At 46.5% G+C, this 27,378-nt stretch overlaps 1 protein-coding gene across 1 annotated transcript in view; it reads right to left on the bottom strand.

Annotated features, from left to right (window-relative positions):
- Positions 1 to 10,591: 10,591 nt before the first annotated feature.
- The window catches only part of LOC311123675 (NLR family CARD domain-containing protein 3-like), a gene marked incomplete at its 3' end in the record, with an annotated part of 32,157 nt that continues 15,370 nt past the window's right edge, over positions 10,592 to 27,378 (bottom strand). Inside the window, exons 2-7 of the mRNA XM_084197921.1 lie at positions 22,073 to 22,189; positions 21,663 to 21,747; positions 21,305 to 21,533; positions 19,111 to 20,872; positions 14,629 to 14,802; positions 10,592 to 10,781 (exon numbers count right to left, since the gene is read on the bottom strand). Of these exons, the coding sequence (XP_084054047.1) occupies positions 10,592 to 10,781; positions 14,629 to 14,802; positions 19,111 to 20,872; positions 21,305 to 21,533; positions 21,663 to 21,747; positions 22,073 to 22,189 (2,557 nt within the window). The remainder of the gene's footprint in view (positions 10,782 to 14,628; positions 14,803 to 19,110; positions 20,873 to 21,304; positions 21,534 to 21,662; positions 21,748 to 22,072; positions 22,190 to 27,378) is intronic.

Genomic DNA, 27,378 nt, shown 5'->3' on the forward strand with positions numbered 1-27,378 from the left:
CTCCAGTCTGCAGTGTTGATCCTCCAGTCCAGCAGAGAGCAGTCTGACTCCTGAATCTCCTGGGTGATTGTAGCTCAGGTCCAGCTCTCTCAGGTGTAAGGGGTTTGACTTCAGAGCTGAGACCAGAGAAGCACAGCCTTCCTCTGTGACTAGACAGCCTGAAAGCCTGCAAAGAGTCAAATCATATTAAAACCACACTGCTATTCTTTGGTGGTGAAAATAGAGGCAGTTTATTTTCTCAACATTTTCAGATACACTAGTGTCCTGAAACCTGCCATATCTATTCATAAATGAATGAATGTATCATTACTAGAAATTATCATAATATTGCGTGTAGATAGAAAAATGTATAGTACAAATATTTGAGTAGACTGACCAGACCAGTTTAAAAAGCAGTATCAGTCAAAAGACAGACAGTGAGGTATCAGATTTAGATTGTATTGAGTATACAGTCCACACCATATCTATTTTGACAGTGAAGCTAACATTTTAAATGTGGCTCTATACTCCAACATTTTGGATTTGAGATCAAATGTTTTATATGAGGTGACAGTATATAATGTCACCTTTAATTTGAGGGTATTTTAATACATATCTGTTTCAACATTTAGAAATGAAAGCACTTTATGTATCTAGTCCCCACATTTGAAGAAGTCATAAGTATTCTGACCAATTAACTTATAGCGTATTAAAGTAGTCAAAAGTATAGTATTTGGGTCCATATTCCTTGCCGACAATGACTACATCAACTTTGTGACTGCCATGATAAAGAAAAATCATGAATGAATCATGAATAATAATGAGTGAGAAAGTTACAGAGGCTACAACAAAACATGCTAACCTCTCACCATTAACCTCAAATAAAAGGTGACATTCTGTACTGTCGCCTAATATGAAAGATTCTATCTCAAATCCAAAATGCTGGAGCATAGCACCAAATTTAAAACTGAAAGATTTACTGTCCAAACACATATGATGTGGACTATGTTTGCCTGGTAAACACATGTGGATCTGGTGAACAGTTATCACTTGTTGACCAACTACAGGAATACTGACCTCAGAGTCTCCAGTTTACAGTGGGGATTCCCCAGTCCAGCAGAGAGTAGCTTCACTCCTGAATCCTTCAGGTCATTGTTACTCAGATCCAGCTCTCTCAGGTGTGAGGGGTTTGACTTCAGAGCTGAGACCAGAGAAGCACAGCCTTCCTCTGTGACTAGACAGCCTGACAGCCTGCAAAGATTAAAATCCTATTAAAACCACACTGCTATTCTTTGGTGGTGAAAATAGTGGCAGTATGTTTTTTCAACTTGTTCAGATATATCTGTCACGCCCTGACTCTGGGGACTCTTATTTGTTGAGCCAGGGTGTGATTTTCTATGTTTGTGATCTAGGTTTTCTAGATCTATGTTGGCTGGGGTGGTTCCCAATCAGAGGCAGCTGTCGCTCGTTGTCTCTGATTGGGGACAATACTTAGGCAGCCTATTGGCACTAGTGGGTTGTGGGATCTTGTTCCGTTAAAGGTATGTTGTTTGTGTCTACCTTGGACTTCACGTTTCGTTTCGTTTATTGTTTTGTCGAGTGTTATTTAAGTTTAAATAAACATGTATTTATATCACGCAGCGCCTTGGTCCGTCCCGTCCGTCAACGAGCGTGACAGAAGATCCCACCAAACAAGGACCAAGCAGCGTGCCCAGGAGGAGCGAATAGCCATGTCACAGGTGGGCAAATGGTGGTCATGGGAGGAGATATTTGCGGGGAAAGGGCCATGGGCGAAGGTAGATGCCCAGGCAGGAGAGGAGAAACGGCGCCAACCGTGCCGACGACGGAGACCCGAGAGGCAACCCCAAGAACATTTTTGGGGGGACACACGGGGTGGATGACGAGGCAGCATGAGGCCGTGGAAGGGCGAATCTGCAGGTTAGGAGAGGAGGCCAACATGTTACGGGGGCTATTGGTTCAGAGGGAGCAGGAGTTATTCGGTCAGAGGGAGGCGCTACAGGAGGCTAAAAGGGAGAAGGAAAGTGTAGAGGCACGGCGAGAGGAGCTGGTTAGGCAGCAGGAGGAGCGGGGGTTAATAAAGGAACCAAGTCCCGCTCCTCGCACCAAGCAAGTGGTGCGTGTCGCCAGTCCGGTCCGGCCCGTTCCTGCTCCCCGCACTAAGCCAGTGGTGCATTTTCCCAGTACGGCCCGACCCGTTCCTTCTCCTCGCACCAAGCCAGTGGTGCGCGTCGCCAGCCCGGCCCGGCCTGTTCCTGCCCCTCGCACCAAGCCAGTGGTACGTGTTGCCAGCCCGGTCCGGCCTGTTCCTGCCCCTCGTACCAAGTTAGTGGTGCGCGTTGCCAGAACGGCCCGGCCTGTTCCTGCCCCTCGCACCAAGCCAGTGGTGTGCGTCGCCAGCCCGGTCCTGCCTTTTCCTATCCCTCGCACCAAGCCAGTGGTGCGCGTCGATAGCCCGGTCCGGCCTGTTCCTGTACCTAGCACCAAGCCAGTGGTGCGCGTCGCCAGCCCAGCCTGTTCCTGTCCCTCGCACCAAGCCAGTGGTGCGCGTCGCCAGCCCGGTCCGGCCTGTTCCTGTCCCTCACACTAAGCCAGTGATGCGCGTCGCCAGCCCGGCCCGGCCTGTTCCTGCGCCTCGCACCAAGCCAGTGGTGTGCGTCGCCAGCCCGGTCCGGCCCGTTCCTGCTCCTCGCACCAAGCCAGTGGTGCGTGTGTCCAGTCCGGCCCGTGCCTGTTCCACCGGTGCCTGGTTCGGCACCGGTCAGCTGCTCTACTCTGGAGCCAGAGCAGTCCGCTCCACCGGTGCCCAGTTCAGCTCCGGTCAGCTGCTCCACTCCGGAGCCAGAGCAATCCGCTTCACCGGGTTCCAGTCCAGCTCCGGTCAGCGGCTCCTCTCCGGAGCCAGAGCAGTCTGCTCCACCGGTGCCTGATCCAGCTCCGGTTAGCTGCTCCACTCCGGAGCCAGAGTAGTCCGCTCAACCGGGGTCCAGTCCAGATCCGGTCAGCGGCTCCACTACGGAGCCAGAGCAGTCCGCTCCACCGGTGCCCAGTCCAGCTCCGGTCAGCGGCTCCAGTCCAGAGCCTGAGCAGTCCGCTCCACCGGTGCCCGGTCCAGCTCCGGTCAGCCCCTCTCCAGGTTCGGGGTCTCCCACACCAGGGTCCAGTGGGAGGAAGGAGAGGGGAAGCAACGCGCCGAGGTCTAGACCAGACCAGGGGCGCAACAGGGAGGCGAAGAGTGAGAGGTCGTCACGCCCTGAGCCGGATCCGCCTCCGAGGCGGAATGCCCACCCGGCCCCTACCCTGTTATGTTTATGTGTGCGGTCGGTGTCCGCACCTTTGGGGGGGGGGTACTGTCACGCCCTGACTCTGGGGACTCTTATTTGTTGAGCCAGGGTTTGATTTTCTATGTTTGTGATCTAGGTTTTCTAGATCTATGTTGGCCGGTGTGGTTCCCAATCAGAGGCAGCTGTCGCTCGTTGTCTCTGATTGGGGATCATACTTAGGCAGCCTATTGGCACTAGTGGGTTGTGGGATCTTGTTCCGTTAAAGGTATGTTGTTTGTGTCTACCTTGGACTTCACGATTCATTTCGTTTATTGTTTAGTCAAGTGTTATTTAAGTTAAAATAAACATGTATGCATATCACGCTGCGCCTTGGTCCGTCCCGTCTATGAACGAACGTGACAATATCAGTGTCCTGAAACCTGACATATCTATTCATAAATTAATGTATCATTATTAGAAATTACTAATTATCATAATAATGCTTGTAGATAGAAAAATGTATAATATGAATATTTGAGTAGACTGACCAGACCAGTTTAAAAAGCAGTATCAGTCAAAAGACAGACAGTGAGGTATCAGATTTAGATTGTATTGAGTATACAGTCCACACTATATCTAGTTTGACAGTGAAGATAACGTTTTAAACGTGGCTCTATACTTTAGCATTTTGGAATTGAGATCAAATGTTTCATATGAGGTGACAGTATATAAGGGAATTTTCATACATATTGTCACAACTTCCTCCGAAGCTGCCTTTCTTGTTCTTAACTGACTTGCCTAGTTAAATAAAAGTTAAATAAAAATAAAATAAAAAGTGATCGAGTCAATGCATGGGGCGCGCTCCTTCACCAAATTAGATCTCAGGAGTGCATACACCCTGGTGCGTGTTCGGGAGGGGGATGAGCGGAAGACAGCATTCAGCACAACCACGGGGCATTGTGAATACCTGGTGATGCCCTACGGTTTGATGAATGCTCCATCTGTCTTCCAGTCCTTTGTGAACGAGGTGTTTTGGGACATGCTTGGTCGCGGTGTAGTGGTCTACATCGATGACATTCTGGGGTATTCCGCTATGCGCGCCGAGCATGTGTCCCTGGTTTGCAAAGTGCTGGCCCGACTGTTGGAAAATGACCTTTATGCCAAGGCAGAGAAGTGTATGTTTATCCAGCAGTCCGTCTCCTTCCTCGGATACCACATTACCACAGGGGTGGAGATGAAGGGGGATCGCATTTCAGCCGTGCGTAATTGGCCGTCTCCCACCACGGTTAAGGAGGTGCAGCACTCTCTGGCTTTGCCAAGTACTATCGGAGGTTTATCCGGGGCTTTGGCAAGGTCGCAGCTCCCATTACATCTCTGTTGAAGGGTGGGCCGTCCCGGCTCCGCTGGTCTGCTGAGGCTGACCTGGCCTTCAGGTAACTGAGGGGTCTGGTCAACTCAGCCCCGGTACTGGCCCACCCCGATCCATCACTACCGTTCGTAGTGGAGGTGGATGCGTCCGAGGTAGGGATAGGCGCTGTCCTGTCTCAACACTCGGGCACGCCACTCAAGCTCCGCCCCTGTGCCTTCTTCTCTAAGAAGCTCAGCCCGGCAGAGCAGAACTACGACGTTGGTGATCGGGAGCTGTTGGCTGATGTCCGAGCTTTGACCGTGTGGAGGCATTGGATCGAAGGGGCGAAACACCTTTTCCTCGTCTGGACGGACCACCGTAACCTGGAGTACATCCGGGCAGCGAGTAGGCTGAATCCTCGCCAGGCCAGGTGGGCCCTATTCTTCACCCGGTTCGATTTTACACTGTCATACATTCTGGGTACGAAGATAGTGAAGGCAGACGCATTGTCACGGCTGTATGACACAGAGGAGAGGCCCAGAGACAACACCCCGATACTCCCGGCTTCCTGCATTGTGGCGCCGGTAGTATGGGCGATGGACGCGGATATAGAGCGGGCGTTACTGATAGATTAATTTGTATTTTAAGAATAATGACTAAAGGATTTCACCACAAATACAGTATAAATGGGTGAACGGTGTTTGAGTTATAATGTAGTGTCAACCCACTAACAGAGGGGGGTGGGACTAAACATTCCAGGGTGAAGGGGACTGAGAAAACTGGTTAAACAAGCCTCCTAAAGGTGGGCGGAGCAAAGTGCCTTTGTGTGTCAATGGGTATAAAGCTGTATGTATGTTTTTTGGCGGCAGAGCTCTCCATGATTAAAAATACAGATCATTCTTGCCGGTTGTGGACCTTTGTTTAATTCATGATTAAACCAGAGAATTTACACCCTCTGGGAATTATTCAGAGCATTACGTTTGATTAATTAGAGATAGAAATTCTCGTGACAAATGGTCCTTCGAGCGGAGCTCAAAATACGTCTTTATCGTTCTGAGGACACCGAAAACCGTGCACGGGCAGATGATAGCACCCGTATAGAATAGACCTGGCCTTCGACGTTAAGGTTATAAACAGGCCGGAGATGAATCTTATGAACGATAAAGAAGTTGACAAGATTTGGAAAAGCATTTCAATCCCAACTGCAAGGAAGGAGGTGAGTAATTTTTATTCATGGGTTTTGGTGTGATTATTTGAACTTGTATGATAATAGTAATTCTTGTGAAGGGCAGAGAATAGTTACCAAAATCTCATAAGAGAATTATTAAGGAAGGAAGGAGGGTCCAGAAATGACTCTAGGTAAATAGCTATTACCAAAATAAACTAGTTAATATTGAGATTGTACAAGATACAGTCTTTACAATAAAAACAGGAAGGGAGATAATTATCGTCGTGTGAGATAGATACATTAAACAAGTCAAGAGTCATAAACAACTGGGGATTTGCTCTAACTCTGTCTATTTCATAAAACTAGAGCAGTTACGACCTCTAGGTTACGGATAGTGTTAGCAAAAAATCGTATAAGGTTGTATACGTCTGAGACCTAATGATCCATCGAAATACGTGATAATTGTTTCAAGGAAGGGACTAAAATAGGTCGCGTGAGAAAAAATGGTTGTCCCATCCGTTTCATATAACTGGTGTCTTAAAAAACTCTGGGTTACGGGTTGAATAATTTAAATGGTTTATTACAAAAGCAGATCATAATATTTTTCAAAAGTCGCACCATTAATAAGTCCCAAAGGAAATCATTCTTGATTGAATTATTACTAAACGGGGGGATTTCTTATTTTTCTACCATGGGAAATAAATATTCTAAAGGGGTCCGAGAAATAACGGGGGAGGAAAGACATATGTTAGGAAGGGATCGAAGAAATATGTTTTATGGATCCATTTGGGAGAAGAGGTATGGATTTATTGGGCATCTCGATGTGGAGAAGTTAGAGGTTATGATTAGGCATGTAAACTGTGGAACAGATTTGAAGAAACAGCGAGGGGAGGGGCTAGAGACAGCGAGAGTATGGCTTTTGGAGGCTCGAAAGAGAGAGGAAGGACAGAAGAAAAAAAAAATAGTTATGCAGAGAGAAAATGAAGTAAAAATGGAGGTTTCAGTGCCTCCCCCAGAGCAGAGGGCAGAAAGGATATATCCCGTTTTAGTAGAGCAGGCTTGGAAAGAAAGCCCAGATGATAACGTTGTCATGTGTAGGAGAAAATTAGGACTGGTCCCCACCCCTCCCCCACCATATGACGGCCAAGCCGGAATGTTGGAAGAGGGGGAAGAAGGAAGGGGGGCAAAGGAGGGGGGGAGAGTAGGGAGGCCAGTAACGATAAGAAAGAGGGGGAAGTTTTAAAGAAATAATTTACAGAGCTCAGGGAGATTAGAAAGGAAATACATTTACATTTTGGTCATTTAGCAGAAGCTCTTGTCCAGAGCGACTTACAGCAGCAATTAGGGTTGGGTGCCTTGCTCAAGGGCACATCGATAGGCAGGCTAAGAAAAGAACTGGATAGAGAGAAAGAGTTGAAAAAAGCTCCAGAATTTAAACACAGAGAGTTGAAGAGATTAGAGAGCTATAATAAATTAGGGGAGGAGATAAGAGGAAGTGCTTTAACTGTAACAAGGAGGGACATTTTGCCAGAGAGTGTGAGGCCCCGTGTAAATACTGTAACAAAACAGGTCATAACCATCATGACTGCAGAGCTAAAGGAAAGGGCGATGTCCGGGAAATAGTATATTTTTTGGTTCCACGGGTAAAAAGTTTGAAGAAGTGATTTGTGTCGATTAAGAATTGGCTAAAAACACCACGAAGTGATTATTTGAGAGGTACCTATAAATTTCTAACGATATATACGTATGAACTTGCTCATTTGGTTTGGTGATGTTGAATGGAAGAGTTGTAGCATGGTTTGGGTTAAATAGAAAGACTCACTTATTCAATAGGGAATAGGTGCAGGGAGAGAGTTTTTGTGTTGCTGAATGAGGTGAGAGCTAGTGCGGTTTTCATTTGGTGACGTCACTTGCTCTATGAACTGGAAGTAGTTGCTTTAAAAGAATCGCGGATTGTGTGGAGTGACTGGCAATGTATGTAGAGGGTCCCGGGTTCGAACCCAGGTAGGGACAGTGAGTAAAGCTTTCGCATTGGGGCTATAGACCTAGATTACTAGGTGGATTGAGAAATGTGAGAAGTTGAATTAGATAGTTTTAGAAGTATTCTAGAAAGGTCTATGAAAATATGTTACGGGGCGGGGCGGGGCGGGGCGGGGGGGGGGGGGTGAAAGACGGAACATAGTTTAAATGATAGGGATATAATTAAATGTATGCTTATCAACGATAGCAAGAATTTGTTTTATTAATTAGGGCCTAATCTGAGAGAACAGTTAAAGAAATTGAATAGTGAACTGAAGTGGTGAATTCTAAAACGATAATTGGTTTCGTTACGTGAACAATGGGATATAGTTTTTACTATTAAGATGATGGATTAAATAAACAGTTTTTCTGAGTTATGAAGTTATTAAACAATAGGTTTACATTTTATAACCTCAATACAACAGGTTGAGAGGATTAAATTAATAGAAAGGGATTATAGGTTTATATTAGAACTGGGTTAATCACGAACATAGAGTTTTTTAATTATTTGTTGCTAGGCGGAAGACTTAGTTGGGTTATTTCAGTGTGTGGGTGAAGTGAATGGTGACCTAGGGTCGAATTAACCCAGTTATATCTAATAGTCCACTGAAAAACTCCCTCATCACCATGTTTAAATGTTACTTATCCCAGGTGTTCATTAAGTCCTCATGACATTTATTCTCATAAGAAATCATGTATACCCCAAACTCAGTCAAAAAAACTCCATAAAATCCACTGTGTGTGCTCTTTTAAGACCCATCACCTAAGAACTGTTGAAAACCCCCTAAATTTAAAATAACAACCCTTTATAACCATCATACTAGGTGTGTTGTTTTTTATTTGAAAAACCCTATTTGAAAAACAAAAACAAAAATAGCCAGGCCCCACTTAATTTGGTAGCTCACTTTTACGACCTAAATACTGCCTAACTTCACTACTGCTCCCCCTAGCCCTGGGCAACATTCCAATGAGATAAGCTAATCTTTTTCTCCTGGTTATAAACAGTGGGGGAAAAATGTATTTAGTCAGCCACCAATTGTGCAAGTTCTCCCACTTAAAAAGATGAGAGAGGCCTGTAATTTTCATCAAAGGTACACGTCAACTATGACAGACAAAATGAGAAAAAAAATCCCGAAAATCACATTGTAGGATTTTTTATGAATTTATTTGCAAATTATGGTGGAAAATAAGTATTTGGTCAATAACAAAAGTTTCTCAATACTTTGTTATATACCCTTTGTTGGCAATGACACATGTCAAACGTTTTCTGTAAGTCTTCATAAGGTTTTCACACACTGTTGCTGGCACCGTGGCACCAGAGCCAGACAAAGGCTCCTGCAGTGGATGACTGGTTTCGGCGCGCGGAGGAGACGTGGTACGCTGCCCACATTCACCTCCAACGCGCCGTGCGTCGTCAGAAGGCCAACGCTGACCGCCACCGCAGTGAGACCACGGTCTTCTTACCGGGTGATTGGGTCTGGCTCTCAACCCGGAATCTGCCCCTCCGCCTGCCCTGCCGGAAGCTGAGCCCGCGGTTTGTTGGGCCGTTCAAAGTCCTGAGGAGAGTCAATGAGGTCACATATATGTTATTTCTCCCCCCTGATTACTGTATTAACCCCTCGTTCCATGTGTCTCTCCTCAGGCCGCTGGTGGCTGGTCCGCTCCAGGAGTCTGAGGTGCGGGAAGTCCCTCCACATCCTCTGGACATCGAGGGGGCCCCGGCGTACTCTGTCCGGTCCATCCTGGATTCGAGGCGTCGGGTGGGGGGCCTCCAGTACCTCGTGGAGTGGGAGGGATATCGGTCCGGAGGAACGGTGCTGGGTCCCGGTGAGGGATATCCTCGATCCCTCCCTTTTGTGGGATTTCCACCGTCGCCATCCGGCTCGCCCTGCTCCGCGTCCTCCTGGCCGTCCCAGAGGCCGGGGTCGGCGCGCTGCTGGAGCTGCGCGTCAAGGTGGGGGGTACTGTCACAACTTCCTCTGAAGCTGCCTCCCTCCTTGTTCGGGCAGGCTTCGGTGTTCGTCGTCACCGGCCTTCTAGCCACTGCCGCTCCATATCTCATCATTCCATTTGTCTTGTCTTGTCAATTACACACACCTGGTTCATATCCCCTCATTAGTACATGTATAAGTGTTCCCTCTGCCCCCTTGTCCTTGTGGGTGATTGTTATTTGTGAGTTGAGTGTAGCTCGGTTGAGCTACCCGTACCTTCTATTTCCGGGGATATTGTTCCCTGTGTGCCTGTATTTTGTTGACGCTATCCAGCGTAACTGTGTCCTACGGAATAAATTCTGTATTCTGTGATTTACCCTCCTGCGCCTGACTCCTTCAAATCACACTCTCACACATATCTGTTTCACCATTTAGAAAAATAAAAGCACGTTATGTATCTAGTCTCCACATTTGAAGAATTCATAAGTATTCTGACCAATTAACTTATAGTGTATTAAAGTAGTCAAAAGTGTAATATTTGGTTCCATATTCCTTGCCGACAATGACTACATCAAGCTTGTGACTGCCATGATAAAGAAAAATTATGAATGAATCATGAATAATAATGAGTGAGAGTTACAGAGGCTACAACAAAACATGCTAACTTCTCACAATTAACCTCAAATAAAAAGGTGACATTCTGTACTGTTGCCTAATATGAAACATTCTATCTCAAATCCAAAATGCTGCAGCATAGCACCAAATGTAAAACTGCAATCTTCACTGTCCAAACACATATGGTGTGAACTATGTGTGCCTGGTAAACACATGTGGATCTGGTGAAAAGTTATCACTTGTTGAAGAACTACAGGAATACTGACCTCAGAGTCTCCAGTTTACAGTGGGGATTCCCCAGTCCAGCAGAGAGCAGCTTCACTCCTGAATCCTTCAGGTCATTGTTACTCAGATCCAGCTCTCTCAGGTGTGAGGGGTTTGACTTCAGAGCTGAGACCAGAGAAGCACAGCCTTCCTCTGTGACTAGACAGCCTGACAGCCTGCAAAGATTAAAATCCTATTAAAACCACACTGCTATTCTTTGGTGGTGAAAATAGTGGCAGTATATTTTTTCAACTTTTTCGGATATATCAGTGTCCTGAAACCTGCCATATCTATTCATAAATTAATGTATCATTATTAGAAATGACTAATTATCATAATATTGCTTGTAGATAGAAAAATGTATAATATGAATATTTGAGTAGACTGACCAGACCAGTTTAAAAAGCAGTATCACTCAAAAGACAGACAGTGAGGTATCAGATTTAGATTGTATTGAGTATACAGTCCACACTATATCTAGTTTGACAGTGAAGATAACATTTTAAACGTGGCTCTATACTTTAGCATTTTGGAATTGAGATCAAATGTTTCATATGAGGTGACAGTATATAAGGGAATTTTCATACATATTGTCACGACTTCCTCCGAAGCTGCCTTTCTTGTTCTTAACTGACTTGCCTAGTTAAATAAAAGTTAAATAAAAATAAAATAAAAAGTGATCGAGTCAATGCATGGGGCGCGCTCCTTCACCAAATTAGATCTCAGAAGTGCATACAACCTGGTGCGTGTTCGGGAGGGGGATGAGTGGAAGACAGCATTCAGCACAACCACGGGGCATTGTGAATACCTGGTGATGCCCTACGGTTTGATGAATGCTCCATCTGTATTCCAGTCCTTTGTGAACAAGGTGTTTCGGGACATGCTTGGTCGCGGTGTAGTGGTCTACATCGATGACATTCTGGTGTATTCCGCTACGCGCGCCGAGCATGTGTCCCTGGTTCGCAAAGTGCTGGCCCGACTGTTGGAAAATGACCTTTATGCCAAGGCAGAGAAGTGTATGTTTTTCCAGCAGTCCGTCTCCTTCCTCGGATACCACATTACCACCTCAGGGGTGGAGATGGAGGGGGATCGCATTTCAGCCGTGCGTAATTGGCCGACTCCCACCACGAATAAGGAGGTGCAGCGCTTTCTGGGCTTTGCCAACTACTATCGGAGGTTTATCCGGGGCTTTGGCAAGGTCGCAGCTCCCATTACATCTCTGTTGAAGGGAGGGCCGTCCCGGCTCCGCTGGACTGATGAGGCTGACAGGGCCTTCAGGTAACTGAGGGGTCTGTTCAACTCAGCCCCGGTACTGGCCCACCCCGATCCATCACTACCTTTCGTAGTGGAGGTGGATGTGTCCGAGGTAGGGATAGCCGCTGACCTGTCCCAACACTCGGGCACGCCACCCAAGCTCCGCCCCTGTGCCTTCTTCTCTAAGAAGCTCAGCCCGGCGGAGCAGAACTACGACGTTGGTGATCGGGAGTTGTTGGCTGTTGTCCGAGCTTTGACCGTGTGGAGGCATTGGCTCGAAGGGGCGAAACACCCTTTCCTCATCTGGACGGACCACCGTAACCTGGAGTACATCCGGGCAGCGAGTAGGCTGAATCCTCGCCAGGCCAGGTGGGCCCTATTCTTCACCCGGTTCGATTTTACACTGTCATACATCCCGGGTACGAAGAACTTGAAGGCAGACGCATTGTCACGGCTGTATGACACAGAGGAGAGGACCAGAGACAACACCCCGATACTCCCGGCTTCCTGCATTGTGGCGCCGGTAGTATGGGCAATGGACGCAGATATAGATAAGGCGTTACACAATTATCCATCTCCACCTCAGTGTCCAGCTGGGCTGCAGTACGTGCCTGCTCTTCTCCGTGATCGTCTGATCTACTGGGCACACACGTCACTCTCCTCTGGTCACCCAGGTATCGGCCGTACAGTGCGCTGCCTGACCGGAAAGTACTGGTGGCCTACCTTGGCTAAGAATGTGAGGGTGTATGTCTCCTCCTGCTCGGTGTGCGCCCAGAGTAAGGCACCTAGGCACCTCCCAGCGGGTAAGTTACAACCTTTACCAATTCCACAACGACCATGGTCTCATCTAAGTGTTGATTTCCTGACTGATCTTCCCCTCTCCCAAGGTAATACCACCATCCTGGTCGTTGTGGATCGCCTTTCCAAGGCCTGCCGCCTCCTTCCTCTGCCCGGTCTCCCCACGGCCCTGCAAACTGCGGAGGCCCTGTTTACACACGTCTTCCGGCACTACGGGGTACCAGAGGATATCGTGTCTGACCGAGGTCCCCAGTTCACATCCAAGGTCTGGAAGGCGTTCATGGAATCTCTGGGGTTCTTGGTCAGCCTGACCTCTGGGTTCCACCCCGAGTCTAATGGGCAGGTGGAACGGGTAAATCAGGATGTGGGTAGGTTCCTGCGGTCCTACTGCCAGGACCGGCCGGAGGAGTGGTCGGTGTTCTTGCCATGGGCCGAATATGCCCAGAACTCTCTCCGGCACTCCTCCACTAACCTAACACCATTTCAATGTGTGTTGGGTTACCAACCGGTTCTGGCACCGTGGCACCAGAGCCAGACCGAGGCTCCTGCGGTGGATGACTGGTTTCGGCACGCGGAGGAGACGTTGGACGCTGCCCACGTCCACCTCCAACGCGCCGGGCGTCGTCAGAAGGCCAACGCTGACCGCCACAGCAGTGAGACCCCGGTCTTCGTACCGGGTGATCGGGTCTGAGCCCGCAGTTTGTAGGGCCGTTCAAAGTCCTGTGGAGAGTCAACGAGGTCACATATTATTACTCCCCCCTGATTACCATATTAACCCCTCGTTTCATGTGTCTCTCCTCAGGCCGCTGGTGGCTGGTCCGCTCCAGGAGTCTGAGGTGCGGGAGGTCCCTCCGCCTCCTCTGGACATTGAGGGGGCCCCGGTGTACTCCGTCCGTTCCATCCTGGATTCGAGGCGTTGGGTGGGGGGCCTTCAGTACCTCATGGAATGGGAGGGGTACAGTCCGGAGGAACGGTGCTGGGTCCCGGTGAGGGATATCCTCGATCCCTCCCTTTTGTGGGATTTCCACCGTCGCCATCCGGCTCGCCCTGCTCCGCGTCCTCCTGGCCGTCCCAGAGGCCGGGGTCGGCGCGCTGCTGGAGCTGCGCGTCAAGGTGGGGGGTACTGTCACAACTTCCTCTGAAGCTGCCTCCCTCCTTGTTCGGGCAGGCTTCGGTGTTCGTCGTCACCGGCCTTCTAGCCACTGCCGCTCCATATCTCATCATTCCATTTGTCTTGTCTTGTCAATTACACACACCTGGTTCATATCCCCTCATTAGTACATGTATAAGTGTTCCCTCTGCCCCCTTGTCCTTGTGGGTGATTGTTATTTGTGAGTTGAGTGTAGCTCGGTTGAGCTACCCGTACCTTCTATTTCCGGGGATATTGTTCCCTGTGTGCCTGTATTTTGTTGACGCTATCCAGCGTAACTGTGTCCTACGGAATAAATTCTGTATTCTGTGATTTACCCTCCTGCGCCTGACTCCTTCAAATCACACTCTCACACATATCTGTTTCACCATTTAGAAAAATAAAAGCACGTTATGTATCTAGTCTCCACATTTGAAGAATTCATAAGTATTCTGACCAATTAACTTATAGTGTATTAAAGTAGTCAAAAGTATAGTATTTGGTTCCATATTCCTTGCCGACAATGACTACATCAAGCTTGTGACTGCCATGATAAAGAAAAATTATGAATTAATCATGAATAATAATGAGTGAGAGTTACAGAGGCTACAACAAAACATGCTAACTTCTCACAATTAACCTCAAATAAAAAGGTGACATTCTGTACTGTTGCCTAATATGAAACATTCTATCTCAAATCCAAAATGCTGCAGCATAGCACCAAATGTAAAACTGCAATCTTCACTGTCCAAACACATATGGTGTGGACTATGTGTGCCTGGTAAACACATGTGGATCTGGTGAAAAGTTATCACTTGTTGAAGAACTACAGGAATACTGACCTCAGAGTCTCCAGTTTACAGTGGGGATTCCCCAGTCCAGCAGAGAGCAGCTTCACTCCTGAATCCTTCAGGTCATTGTTACTCAGATCCAGCTCTCTCAGGTGTGAGGGGTTTGACTTCAGAGCTGAGACCAGAGAAGCACAGCCTTCCTCTGTGACTAGACAGCCTGACAGCCTGCAAAGATTAAAATCCTATTAAAACCACACTGCTATTCTTTGGTGGTGAAAATAGTGGCAGTATATTTTTTCAACTTTTTCGGATATATCAGTGTCCTGAAACCTGCCATATCTATTCATAAATTAATGTATCATTATTAGAAATGACTAATTATCATAATATTGCTTGTAGATAGAAAAATGTATAATATGAATATTTGAGTAGACTGACCAGACCAGTTTAAAAAGCAGTATCAGTCAAAAGACAGACAGTGAGGTATCAGATTTAGATTGTATTGAGTATACAGTCCACACTATATCTAGTTTGACAGTGAAGATAACATTTTAAACGTGGCTCTATACTTTAGCATTTTGGAATTGAGATCAAATGTTTCATATGAGGTGACAGTATATAAGGGAATTTTCATACATATTGTCACGACTTCCTCCGAAGCTGCCTTTCTTGTTCTTAACTGACTTGCCTAGTTAAATAAAAGTTAAATAAAAATAAAATAAAAAGTGATCGAGTCAATGCATGGGGTGCGCTTCTTCACCAAATTAGATCTCAGAAGTGCATACAACCTGGTGCGTGTTCGGGAGGGGGATGAGTGGAAGACAGCATTCAGCACAACCACGGGGCATTGTGAATACCTGGTGATGCCCTACGGTTTGATGAATGCTCCATCTGTATTCCAGTCCTTTGTGAACAAGGTGTTTCGGGACATGCTTGGTCGCGGTGTAGTGGTCTACATCGATGACATTCTGGTGTATTCCGCTACGCGCGCCGAGCATGTGTCCCTGGTTCGCAAAGTGCTGGCCCGACTGTTGGAAAATGACCTTTATGCCAAGGCAGAGAAGTGTATGTTTTTCCAGCAGTCCGTCTCCTTCCTCGGATACCACATTACCACCTCAGGGGTGGAGATGGAGGGGGATCGCATTTCAGCCGTGCGTAATTGGCCGACTCCCACCACGAATAAGGAGGTGCAGCGCTTTCTGGGCTTTGCCAACTACTATCGGAGGTTTATCCGGGGCTTTGGCAAGGTCGCAGCTCCCATTACATCTCTGTTGAAGGGAGGGCCGTCCCGGCTCCGCTGGACTGATGAGGCTGACAGGGCCTTCAGGTAACTGAGGGGTCTGTTCAACTCAGCCCCGGTACTGGCCCACCCCGATCCATCACTACCGTTCGTAGTGGAGGTGGATGTGTCCGAGGTAGGGATAGCCGCTGACCTGTCCCAACACTCGGGCACGCCACCCAAGCTCCGCCCCTGTGCCTTCTTCTCTAAGAAGCTCAGCCCGGCGGAGCAGAACTACGACGTTGGTGATCGGGAGCTGTTGGCTGTTGTCCGAGCTTTGACCGTGTGGAGGCATTGGCTCGAAGGGGCGAAACACCCTTTCCTCATCTGGACGGACCACCGTAACCTGGAGTACATCCGGGCAGCGAGTAGGCTGAATCCTCGCCAGGCCAGGTGGGCCCTATTCTTCACCCGGTTCGATTTTACACTGTCATACATCCCGGGTACGAAGAACTTGAAGGCAGACGCATTGTCACGGCTGTATGACACAGAGGAGAGGACCAGAGACAACACCCCGATACTCCCGGCTTCCTGCATTGTGGCGCCGGTAGTATGGGCAATGGACGCAGATATAGATAAGGCGTTACACAATTATCCATCTCCACCTCAGTGTCCAGCTGGGCTGCAGTACGTGCCTGCTCTTCTCCGTGATCGTCTGATCTACTGGGCACACACGTCACTCTCCTCTGGTCACCCAGGTATCGGCCGTACAGTGCGCTGCCTGACCGGAAAGTACTGGTGGCCTACCTTGGCTAAGAATGTGAGGGTGTATGTCTCCTCCTGCTCGGTGTGCGCCCAGAGTAAGGCACCTAGGCACCTCCCAGCGGGTAAGTTACAACCTTTACCAATTCCACAACGACCATGGTCTCATCTAAGTGTTGATTTCCTGACTGATCTTCCCCTCTCCCAAGGTAATACCACCATCCTGGTTGTTGTGGATCGCCTTTCCAAGGCCTGCCGCCTCCTTCCTCTGCCCGGTCTCCCCACGGCCCTGCAAACTGCGGAGGCCCTGTTTACACACGTCTTCCGGCACTACGGGGTACCAGAGGATATAGTGTCTGACCGAGGTCCCCAGTTCACATCCAAGGTCTGGAAGGCGTTCATGGAATCTCTGGGGTTCTTGGTCAGCCTGACCTCTGGGTTCCACCCCGAGTCTAATGGGCAGGTGGAACGGGTAAATCAGGATGTGGGTAGGTTCCTGCGGTCCTACTGCCAGGACCGGCCGGAGGAGTGGTCGGTGTTCTTGCCATGGGCCGAATATGCCCAGAACTCTCTCCGGCACTCCTCCACTAACCTAACACCATTTCAATGTGTGTTGGGTTACCAACCGGTTCTGGCACCATGGCACCAGAGCCAGACCGAGGCTCCTGCGGTGGATGACTGGTTTCGGCGCGCGGAGGAGACGTTGGACGCTGCCCACGTCCACCTCCAACGCGCCGGGCGTCGTCAGAAGGCCAACGCTGACCGCCACAGCAGTGAGACCCCGGTCTTCGTACCGGGTGATCGGGTCTGAGCCCGCAGTTTGTAGGGCCGTTCAAAGTCCTGTGGAGAGTCAACGAGGTCACATATTATTACTCCCCCCTGATTACCATATTAACCCCTCGTTTCATGTGTCTCTCCTCAGGCCGCTGGTTGCTGGTCCGCTCCAGGAGTCTGAGGTGCGGGAGGTCCCTCCGCCTCCTCTGGACATTGAGGGGGCCCCGGTGTACTCCGTCCGTTCCATCCTGGATTCGAGGCGTTGGGTGGGGGGCCTTCAGTACCTCGTGGAATGGGAGGGGTACAGTCCGGAGGAACGGTGCTGGGTCCCGGTAAGGGATATCCTCGATCCCTCCCTGTTGTGGGATTTCCACCGTCGCCATCCGGCTCGCCCTGCTCCGCGTCCTCCTGGCCGTCCCAGAGGCCGGGGTCGGCGCGCTGCTGGAGCTGCGCGTCAAGGTGGAGGGTACTGTCACAACTTCCTCTGAAGCTGCCTCCCTCCTTGTTCGGGCAAGCTTTGGTGTTCGTCGTCACCAGCTTACTAGCCACTGCCGCTCCATATCTCATCATTCCATTTGTCTTGTCTTGTCAATTACACACACCTGGTTCATATCCCCTCATTAGTACATGTATAAGTGTTCCCTCTGCCCCCTTGTCCTTGTGGGTGATTGTTATTTGTGAGTTGAGTGTAGCTCGGTTGAGCTACCCGTACCTTGTATTTCCGGGGATATTGTTCCCTGTGTGCCTGTATTTTGTTGATGCTATCCAGCGTAACTGTGTCCTACGGAATAAATTCTGTATTCTGTGATTTACCCTCCTGCGCCTGACTCCTTCAAATCACACTCTCACACATATCTGTTTCACCATTTAGAAAAATAAAAGCACGTTATGTATCTAGTCCCCACATTTGAAGAATTCATAAGTATTCTGACCAATTAACTTATAGTGTATTAAAGTAGTCAAAAGTATAGTATTTGGTTCCATATTCCTTGCCGACAATGACTACATCAAGCTTGTGACTGCCATGATGAAGAAAAATCATGAATGAATCATGAATAATAATGAGTGAGAGAGTTACAGAGGCTACAACAAAACATGCTAACTTCTCACAATTAACCTCAAATAAAAAGGTGACATTCTGTACTGTCGCCTAATATGAAACATTCTATCTCAAATCCAAAATGCTGCAGCATAGCACCAAATGTAAAACTGTAATCTTCACTGTCCAAACACATATGGTGTGGACTATGTGTGCCTGGTAATCACATGTGAATCTGGTGAACAGTTATGACTTGTTGACGAACTACAGGAATACTGACCTCAGAGTCTCCAGTTTACAGTGGGGATTCCCCAGTCCAGCAGAGAGCAGCTTCACTCCTGAATCCTTCAGGACATTGTTACTCAGGTCCAGCTCTCTCAGGTGTGAGGGGTTTGACTGCAGAGCTGAGACCAGAGAACCACAGCCTTCCTCTGTGACTCCACAGCCTGACAGCCTGACAGAGAGATCATCAAGATTTCACAAACACACTGTTAATTTAACACCAGTAGTGTAGAAGGACAATGGCAGATGCATTTGGTTTATTCTCTCCAACAACATATAGATTCATCTTCTGTCTCCTGAAATTGTATTATCATATTGTTATACTAATATGAAGATCAATGCATTGATTCAATATGTTTTTCAATATATATTATATACATATTATAATACATTTTTTTCTCCAAACTGAATATTTCTTCCTGATGATTAGTACTTAAATGTCATGTTATGTACTCACAGAGCAGCTCTGGAGGCTTTGACCACTGGCAGCAGCCTCAGAAGACCTTCCTCTGATCTGGAGTATTTCTTCAGGTCAAACACATCCAGCTCCTTTTCTGAAGTCAGCAACACAAAGACCAGAGCTGACCACTGTGCAGGTGACAGTTCTTCTTCTGAGAGACTTCCTGATCTCAGGTAGCTTTGGATCTCCTCCACTAGAGAATGGTCATTCAGTTCATTCAGACAGTGGAACAGATTGATGCACCTCTCTGGAGAGGGATTCTCCCTGATCTTCTTCTTGATGTACTTGACTGTTTCTTCATGGCTCTGTGAGCTGCTTCTTGTCTTTGTCAATAGACCTCGTAAGTGCTTCTGATTGGACTCCAGTGAGAGGCCCAGAAGGAAGCGGAGGAAAAGGTCCAGGTTTCCCGTCTCACTTTTTAAGGCTTCATCCACAGCACTCTTGTAGAAAGCAACTTCAGTAACTTGCCGTTCGGCCATCAGATTCTTGTTGTTGTTGATGAATGAGAGGAACACATAGACAGCAGCCAGAAACTCCTGAATGCTCAGATGCACGAAGCAGTACACCTTGTCCTGGTACAGCACACATTCCTCTTTAAAGAGCTGTGTGCACAATCCTGAGTACACTGAGGCTTCATTGACATCAATGCCAGCCTCTTTCAGGTCTTCTTCATAGAAAATCAGATTGGCCTTCACAAGCTGTTGAAAAGCCAGTTTTCCCAGTGACAGAATGCTCTCTTTATTCCAGTGTGGTCCTGTCTCTTCTTTCCCAAGATACTTTTCATTCTTCTGTTCAGTATGAAACACCACAAGGTGTGAGTACATCTCAGTCAGAGTCTTGGGCATCTCTTCTCTCTTATGTTTCAGCATGTGTTCAAGGACGATTGCAGAAATCCAACAGAAGACTGGAATGTGGCACATGATGTGGAGGCTCCTTGATGTCTTTATGTGTGAGATGATTCTGCTGGCCATGTCCTCATCACTGAATCTCTTCCTGAAATACTCCTCCTTCTGTGGGTCATTGAACCCTCGTACCTCTGTCACCTGGTCAACACACCCTGAAGGGATCTGATTGGCTGCTGCAGGTCGGGTAGTTATCCAGAGGAGAGCAGAGGGAAGCAGATTTCCTTTGATGAGATTTGTCAGCAGAACATCCACTGAGGTTGACTCTGTGACGTCACAACAGATCTTGTTCTTCTGGAAGTCTAGGGGCAATCGGCACTCATCCAGACCATCAAAGATGAACAGAACTTTGTACTTGTCGTAGTTGGAGATTCTTGATTTTTTGGTTTCCATTGAGAAGTGATTGAGAAGTTTAATCAAAGTGTGTTTTTCCTTTTTCATCAAATTCAGCTCCCGAAAAGGGATTGAAAATACAAATTGGACATCCTGATTTGCTTTTCCTTCAGCCCAGTCCAGAATGAACTTCTGCACAGAGACTGTTTTTCCAATTCCAGCGACTCCCTTTGTCAGCACAGTTCTGATAAATTTGTCTTGTCCAGTTAAGGGTCTGAAGATGTCGTTACATTTGATTGCAGTCTCTGGTCTTGCTTGTTTCCTGGTTGTTGTCTCAATCTGTCTCAGCTCATGTTCATTATTGACCTCTCCTGTTCCACCCTCTGTGATGTAGAGCTCTGTGTAGATCTTATTGAGAAGTGTTGGGTTTCCTTGTTTAGCGATCCCCTCAAATACACATTGAAACTTCTTCTTTAGAATAGTTTTGAGTTCACGTTGGCAAATCACAGCAAGTTCATCTGAATCTAGAAATAACACAGAGGATATTATTATTATGTTTGTTTTAATGCCTACAGTATTGTAAGACTGTTTTATAAAGTTGAAATTGTAATAATTTATTATCTTAACTGTCTGTATAAATGTGTAAATGTTTTAATAATGCATTCCACACTGGAGTGACTGATTATATTATTATTATTTGGTATTACTGATGGTGTCATTAATGTTGTCTCTCTCTCTCTCTCTCTCTCTCTCTCGCTCTCTCTCTTCTGTCTCTCCTCTTCTCTCTGTCTAAATTAATCAACACAACACATCCCTGCTGCTACTTGATGAGGTCACTAGGTGTTGTGTTAAGGCTGCTACAATATCATTGAGTTGCACAGCTACTTTAGCTGTACTTTAGCTACAGCTTTTAAATGTTATAAAACAGCATTCAACATGAGGCAGACAGCTCTTACTTTTCTCCAGTGTGTCAGCAAGCTCCTTCTGGTTCATTTTCCTCAGGACGTGCAGTGTGATCTTCAGAGCCCCCTCTCTGGCACTGCTCTCCTGCTTCTCATCTTCAGCATCCACCACTTCCTTATCCTGCTTCTGACTCTCAAAGCCTTCTGGGAGTTCTGGACTAAGAATCCTCTTGAACATCTTCAGCTCGTTCTTCACAAATGTCATAATATTCTCTTCAAGCAACTGAAATAAATCAAGTAAATAAGTTAAGCAAGAGAAGAAATGCTTTCTCATTAACACATTAATGAATGATTGACAGATCAATTTTACTTGAGGTAAACAAAAACAAATGAACATAACAGGACCACATACACTGAATATGGAGGCCAGGTCTGTTTGATGACTCTGGGAAGACTGACCACTGTGAATCTTTGACTCTGATCTCTCCTGTTGGTTTCTGTGGACAAAACATGAGATTACATTTCCTCATCCAGGGAGTGCACACACACACACAAACACACACACACACACACACACACACACACACACACACACACACACACACACACACACACACACACACACACGCACGCATACACACACACACACACAGGGAGGGAATGTAGTGTTTGTTTAATATTGTTTCAGAACTATGAAAATGGAAAAAAGGATTAGCCTATGGATTATGAAAACAAACAAAAGAAATGGGAAAATGGGAAAGGAGAAATGACTAGAGACAGTGTTGTTTAACTCACTGACCATGACCCATGAGTTCTTCTTACCTTTGTTCAGTAGAAAAGTCTCCCTCTCTGAAGTATAAAGGAGGACTCATAGAGCGGTCACTCTTCATGGACACACAGCTGGGTACAGGGGAGGCTGGTCTCTCCTTCTTGATTGGACTTCAACACAACAGAGACAAACATTACGTCTCTCATCTACTCTGAGCTCAGATGGGGAAACATAAGAAGAGTTTCATTCCAAAACGCTATATATCTATTTTCAGAAATGTTGGTAAATTAGCTTTTATTTTTTAAAGACATTATGAAAGAGATTGGTGTGTTTTTTCACTATCTAATCATGGCATGGGATTGTTCAATGACAGACATGTATTTGTTTAAAATCTATCACTTGATGGTTTCATTTCAGAGAGACAAATAATCATGTTTATTTTGCATAATGCTATATATCTGCCTCACTCTCAGAGAAATAAGTAGTACTGCTAGGTTTTACACAGTAATAATATATATATATCTGCCTCACTCTCAGAGAAATAAGTAGTACTGCTAGGTTTTACACAGTAATAATATATATCTGCCTCACTCTCAGAGAAATATGTAGTACTGCTAGGTTTTACACAGTCAAATGGAGGGAATGGCCGGCAGGGATGTAGCGTTGATAGAGCATGGCGTTTGCAATGCCAGGGTTGTGGGTTCGATTCCCACGGGGGGCCAGTATGAAAAAATATGTATTCACTAACTGTAAGTCGCTCTGGATAAGAGCGTCTGCTAAATGACGTAAATGTAAATGTAAATGTGACCGACCTGCTCGATTCGATTTTATGTAGCAAAGTTTGAAATTGTGTTTTTTACATTGGATAAAAGTAGAGACTCAGATAGAAAAATGTATATCATACACTACAGTTGAGGAACAATGGGAAAGTAATTCTGCTTCGAAAGATGATAAACTTGTAACCTCACTTTTGAGAAAATGGCCTTTGATAGTTTTGGTTCACCTACTGGAGAGCTCTTCTTTATCTACAGTGGTGTTACTTTGGCAGATAATGTCACCCATCTAAATAAATATATATATATAGTTAACTAAATGTATGGTGTTTTTGGTTTATGTCAGTTTCATTGTTTGTTATGCTATAAATTGTTATGTTATGGTTGTAATGGTAAAATTAACTAGAAAATGTCATATTTTGCAATTCTGAGTAATTACTACTTTAGTAAGGACACACTTTATTCAGTACTACTGCAGTAGCTCAGCTGGTAGGCGCTTGTAACGCCAAGGTAGTGGGTTCGATCCCTGGGACAAAAATGTATGACTGTAAGTCGCTTTGGATAAAAGCGTCTGCTAAATGGCATATTATTATTAATTCCAATAGATGGCAGCATAAGACCACAAATGACATTTCAGAAGGTTAGTTTAGTTCTCCCTGGATACACCACCACTCCCCCTCACAGGAAAACTCCTGCACACGCTTTTTACTGTCCCTTTCCACACTGCTAACGCAAGAGGGACGACTGAAAAAGCATTTAACACATTACTGTGAAATAATATAATGATGATTCATGTTTATTATTAGCTGTTTTATGCTCATGTTTTGAAATTATACTTCATTACTATAACGATTATCAATAAGCCTGAACATTAATTTAGTCACCTCTGGTTGACAAAAACGTATTTTCCTAGTACATTCATTGTCAGATTCATCAACCAGCAGTGAGCACTCTGCCTTCTAGCACAAGCGAGGGGCATGTTGAGGTACATTTGCTAACCGGGAGGGTTGCATGATGTAATTCATTGGTGGGCTGGAAGACGCACTCTTGTCTTATCTATTCCGAGGTTGTTTAATCGATATATTAGATATTTAAATTAATGCATGTATTTTAGGGTTGAGGTTGGAGCATCTGACTAGTGATTATTTACCAGGGTTTCAACACCTGCTATAGTCACTATTTAATTGCTCTTCCAAAAGCATCACAGGCCTAATACGAGATACAGTGGGGAAAAAAGTATTTAGTCAGCCACCAATTGTGCAAGTTCTCCCACTTAAAAAGATGACAGAGGCCTGTAATTTTCATCATAGGTACACGTCAACTATGACAGACAAAATGAGGATTTTTTTTTTTTAATGAATTTATTTACAAATTATGGTGGAAAATAAGTATTTGGTCAATGACAAAAGTTTCTCAATACTTTGTTATATACCCTTTGTTGGCAATGACACAGGTCAAACATTTTCTGTAAGTCTTCACAAGGTTTTCACACACTGTTGCTGGTATTTTGGCCCATTCCTCCATGCAGATCTCCTGTAGAGCAGTGATGTTTTGGGGCTGTCGCTGGGCAACACGGACTTTCAACTCCCTCCAAAAGATGTTCTATTGGGTTGAGATCTGGAGACTGGCTAGGCCACTCCAGGACCTTGAAATGCTTCTTACGAAGCCACTCCTTTGTTGCCCGGGCGGTGTGTTTGGGATCATTGTCATGCTGAAAGACCCAGCCACGTTTCATCTTCAATGTCCTTGCTGATGGAAGGAGGTTTTCACTCAAAATCTCACGATACATGGCCCCATTCATTCTTTCCTTTACACGGATCAGTCGTCCTGGTCCCTTTGCAGAAAAACAGCCCCAAAGCATGATGTTTCCACCACCATGCTTCACAGTAGGTATGGTGTTCTTTGGATGCAACTCAGCATTCTTTGTCCTTCAAACACGACAAGTTGAGTTTTTACCAAAATGTTATATATTTTGGTTTCATCTGACCATATGACATTCTCCCAATCCTCTTCTGGATCATCCAAATGCACTCTAGCAAACTTCAGATGGGCCTGGACATGTACTGGCTTAAGCAGGGGGACACTGGATTTGAGTCCCTGGCGACGTAGTGTGTTACTGATGGTAGGCTTTGTTACTTTGGTCCCAGCTCTCTGCAGGTCATTCACTAGGTCCCCCCGTGTGGTTCTGGGATTTTTGCTCACCGTTCTTGTGATCATTTTGACCCCACGGGGTGAGATCTTGCATGGAGCCCCAGATCGAGGGAGATTATCAGTGGTCTTGTATGTCTTCCATTTCCTAATAATTGCTCCCACAGTTGATTTCTTCAAACCAAGCTGCTTACCTATTGCAGATTCAGTCTTCCCAGCCTGGTGCAGGTCTACAATTTTGTTTCTGGTGTCCTTTGACCTCTCTTTGGTCTTGGCCATAGTGGACTTTGGAGTGTGACTATTTGAGGTTGTGGACAGGTGTCTTTTATACTGATAACAAGTTCAAACAGGTGCCATTAATACAGGTAACGAGTGGAGGACAGAGGAGCCTCTTAAAGAAGAAGTTACAGGTCTGTGAGAGCCAGAAATCTTGCTTGTTTGTAGGTGACCAAATATTTATTTTCCACCATAATTTGCAAATAAATTCATTAAAAATCCTACAATGTGATTTTCTGGATTTCTTTTCCTCATTTTGTCTGTCATAGTTGATGTGTACCTGTGATGAAAATTACAGGCCTCTCTCATCTTTTTAATTGGAGAACTTGCACAATTGGTGGCTGACTAAATACTTTTTTCCCCACTGTATATAGCTAACTAAAGTAATGAGTGACCATTTTAGATAATCATGGGACATATAGTCTTTGGTTGCATGCTATTTTTATGTCAATCATATTGCTGCTTGTAGCCTATAACTGATGCTTCGTGGTCTTATGCTGCCATCTATTGGAAATATTTAGCAATTAAAAGTTATTAAATTACGTACAGACATTGGTGAGGCAGCTGAGAAATAAATTGTATTTTTCTTGTTAATTCCTTAGATCAGTCTCAAACCTGCCCCACGCCAATTGCTGGACTTTCACATAGAGGCTACTAGGTCACCCAGTTCACATTTGAAAAATAAAACTAATGTCTTGTTTATCAAGTGTTCTGTCTTGCAATTATACATATAATAAAATAACTACAAAAAAAGCAAAATGTGTTGACAGGTTTTGATTAACAAAATAATCAAAACGCTATTTAATACAATAATTGTATTTACTACCATAATATTATTACAAAAATAGTTTCTAAAAGTGTGTCACGGAATCAGCTGCTCCTCCTCCTTGCTCGGGCAGGCTTCGGCGTTCGTCGTCCCCGGAGTACTAGCTGCCACCGATCTATGTTTCGGTGTTTGACTTGTTTTGTCTTGATTGTGTACACCTGTTTCCTATTATGTTGTATTGTATTCCCTATTTAACCTTCTGTCGTTCATTGTGTGTTGTGTGTGATTGTTTCTCGTCATTTTCGGCAGTTGCTAGTGTGCGGGTTGTTAGTTTCTCCTCCCTGTTTGGAGGTTGTTTTGTACTCTGTGTACAAAACAACTTCGCCTACCGCATTCACGTCGCACTTTGACAGAATCACACACCACTCATGGAGTCAGCAGGAGAGGCGGTGCCAGCTGGATCTATGGAGGCACGCGTCGAACACCAAGCGGCCATGATCCAGGCTCTCGGCACCGCCATGGAACGGGTGGTGAACACCATTGAGCGATGGGAAAGAGGTGGTCTACCTATGCCCCCTCCAACGATACCACCACCATCGGCGATGCCCATCGTTTCACCTCCGGGGTCCAGTGGGATTCGGCTCTCGCTCCCGACGGCTTATTTTGGCACAGCGGCCGGGTGCCAGGGTTTCCTACTCCAGGTTGAACTCTACCTAGCAACCATTCACCCGGCGCCCTCGGGATACGAGAGCGTGTCCGCCCTCATCTCCTGTCTGTCCGGCAAGGCGCTGGAGTGGGCCAACGCCGAGTGCGGTGGGATAGACACCGCTACGGTCAGCTATGCGGAGTTCACCCGCCGCTTCTGGGCAGTATTCGATCATCCACCAGAGGGTAAAGCGGCGGGTGAGCGTCTATTCCACCTTAGACAGGGGAGGAGGAGCGCGCAGGAGTTCGCGCTGGACTTCCGGACGCTGGCTGCCAACGCAGGATGGAATGAGAGGGCCCTCATCGACCACTATAGATGTAGCCTGAGGGAGGACGTGCTTCGGGAATTGGCCTGCAGGGACACCAACCTCAGCTTTGATCAACTGGTGGACATGTCAATTCGCCTGGATACCCTGTTGGCTACCCGCGGACGTCCGGATTCGGGGCCGTCCATTCCATCCCCCAGCACTTCCGAGCCGACCCCTATGGAGCTCGGGGGTGCTGGTGCTAGGGAGACCAGGAGGGAGACCAGGAGGGAGGCCGTCCCCTGCACCAACTGTGGCCGCAGAGGACACACTGCTGGTCGGTGCTGGGGAGGGTCTCCTAGGAATCGAGGCAGTGGGCGACGCACTGATGAGTCTTTCCCGGTGAGTAGGCACCCAACTCACCCAGAGCTCTCTGCTGATCATAT

Source organism: Coregonus lavaretus, assembly GCF_964263955.1.
Source record: "Coregonus lavaretus genome assembly, contig: HAP1_SCAFFOLD_3195, whole genome shotgun sequence".
NCBI lineage: Eukaryota > Metazoa > Chordata > Actinopteri > Salmoniformes > Salmonidae > Coregonus > Coregonus lavaretus.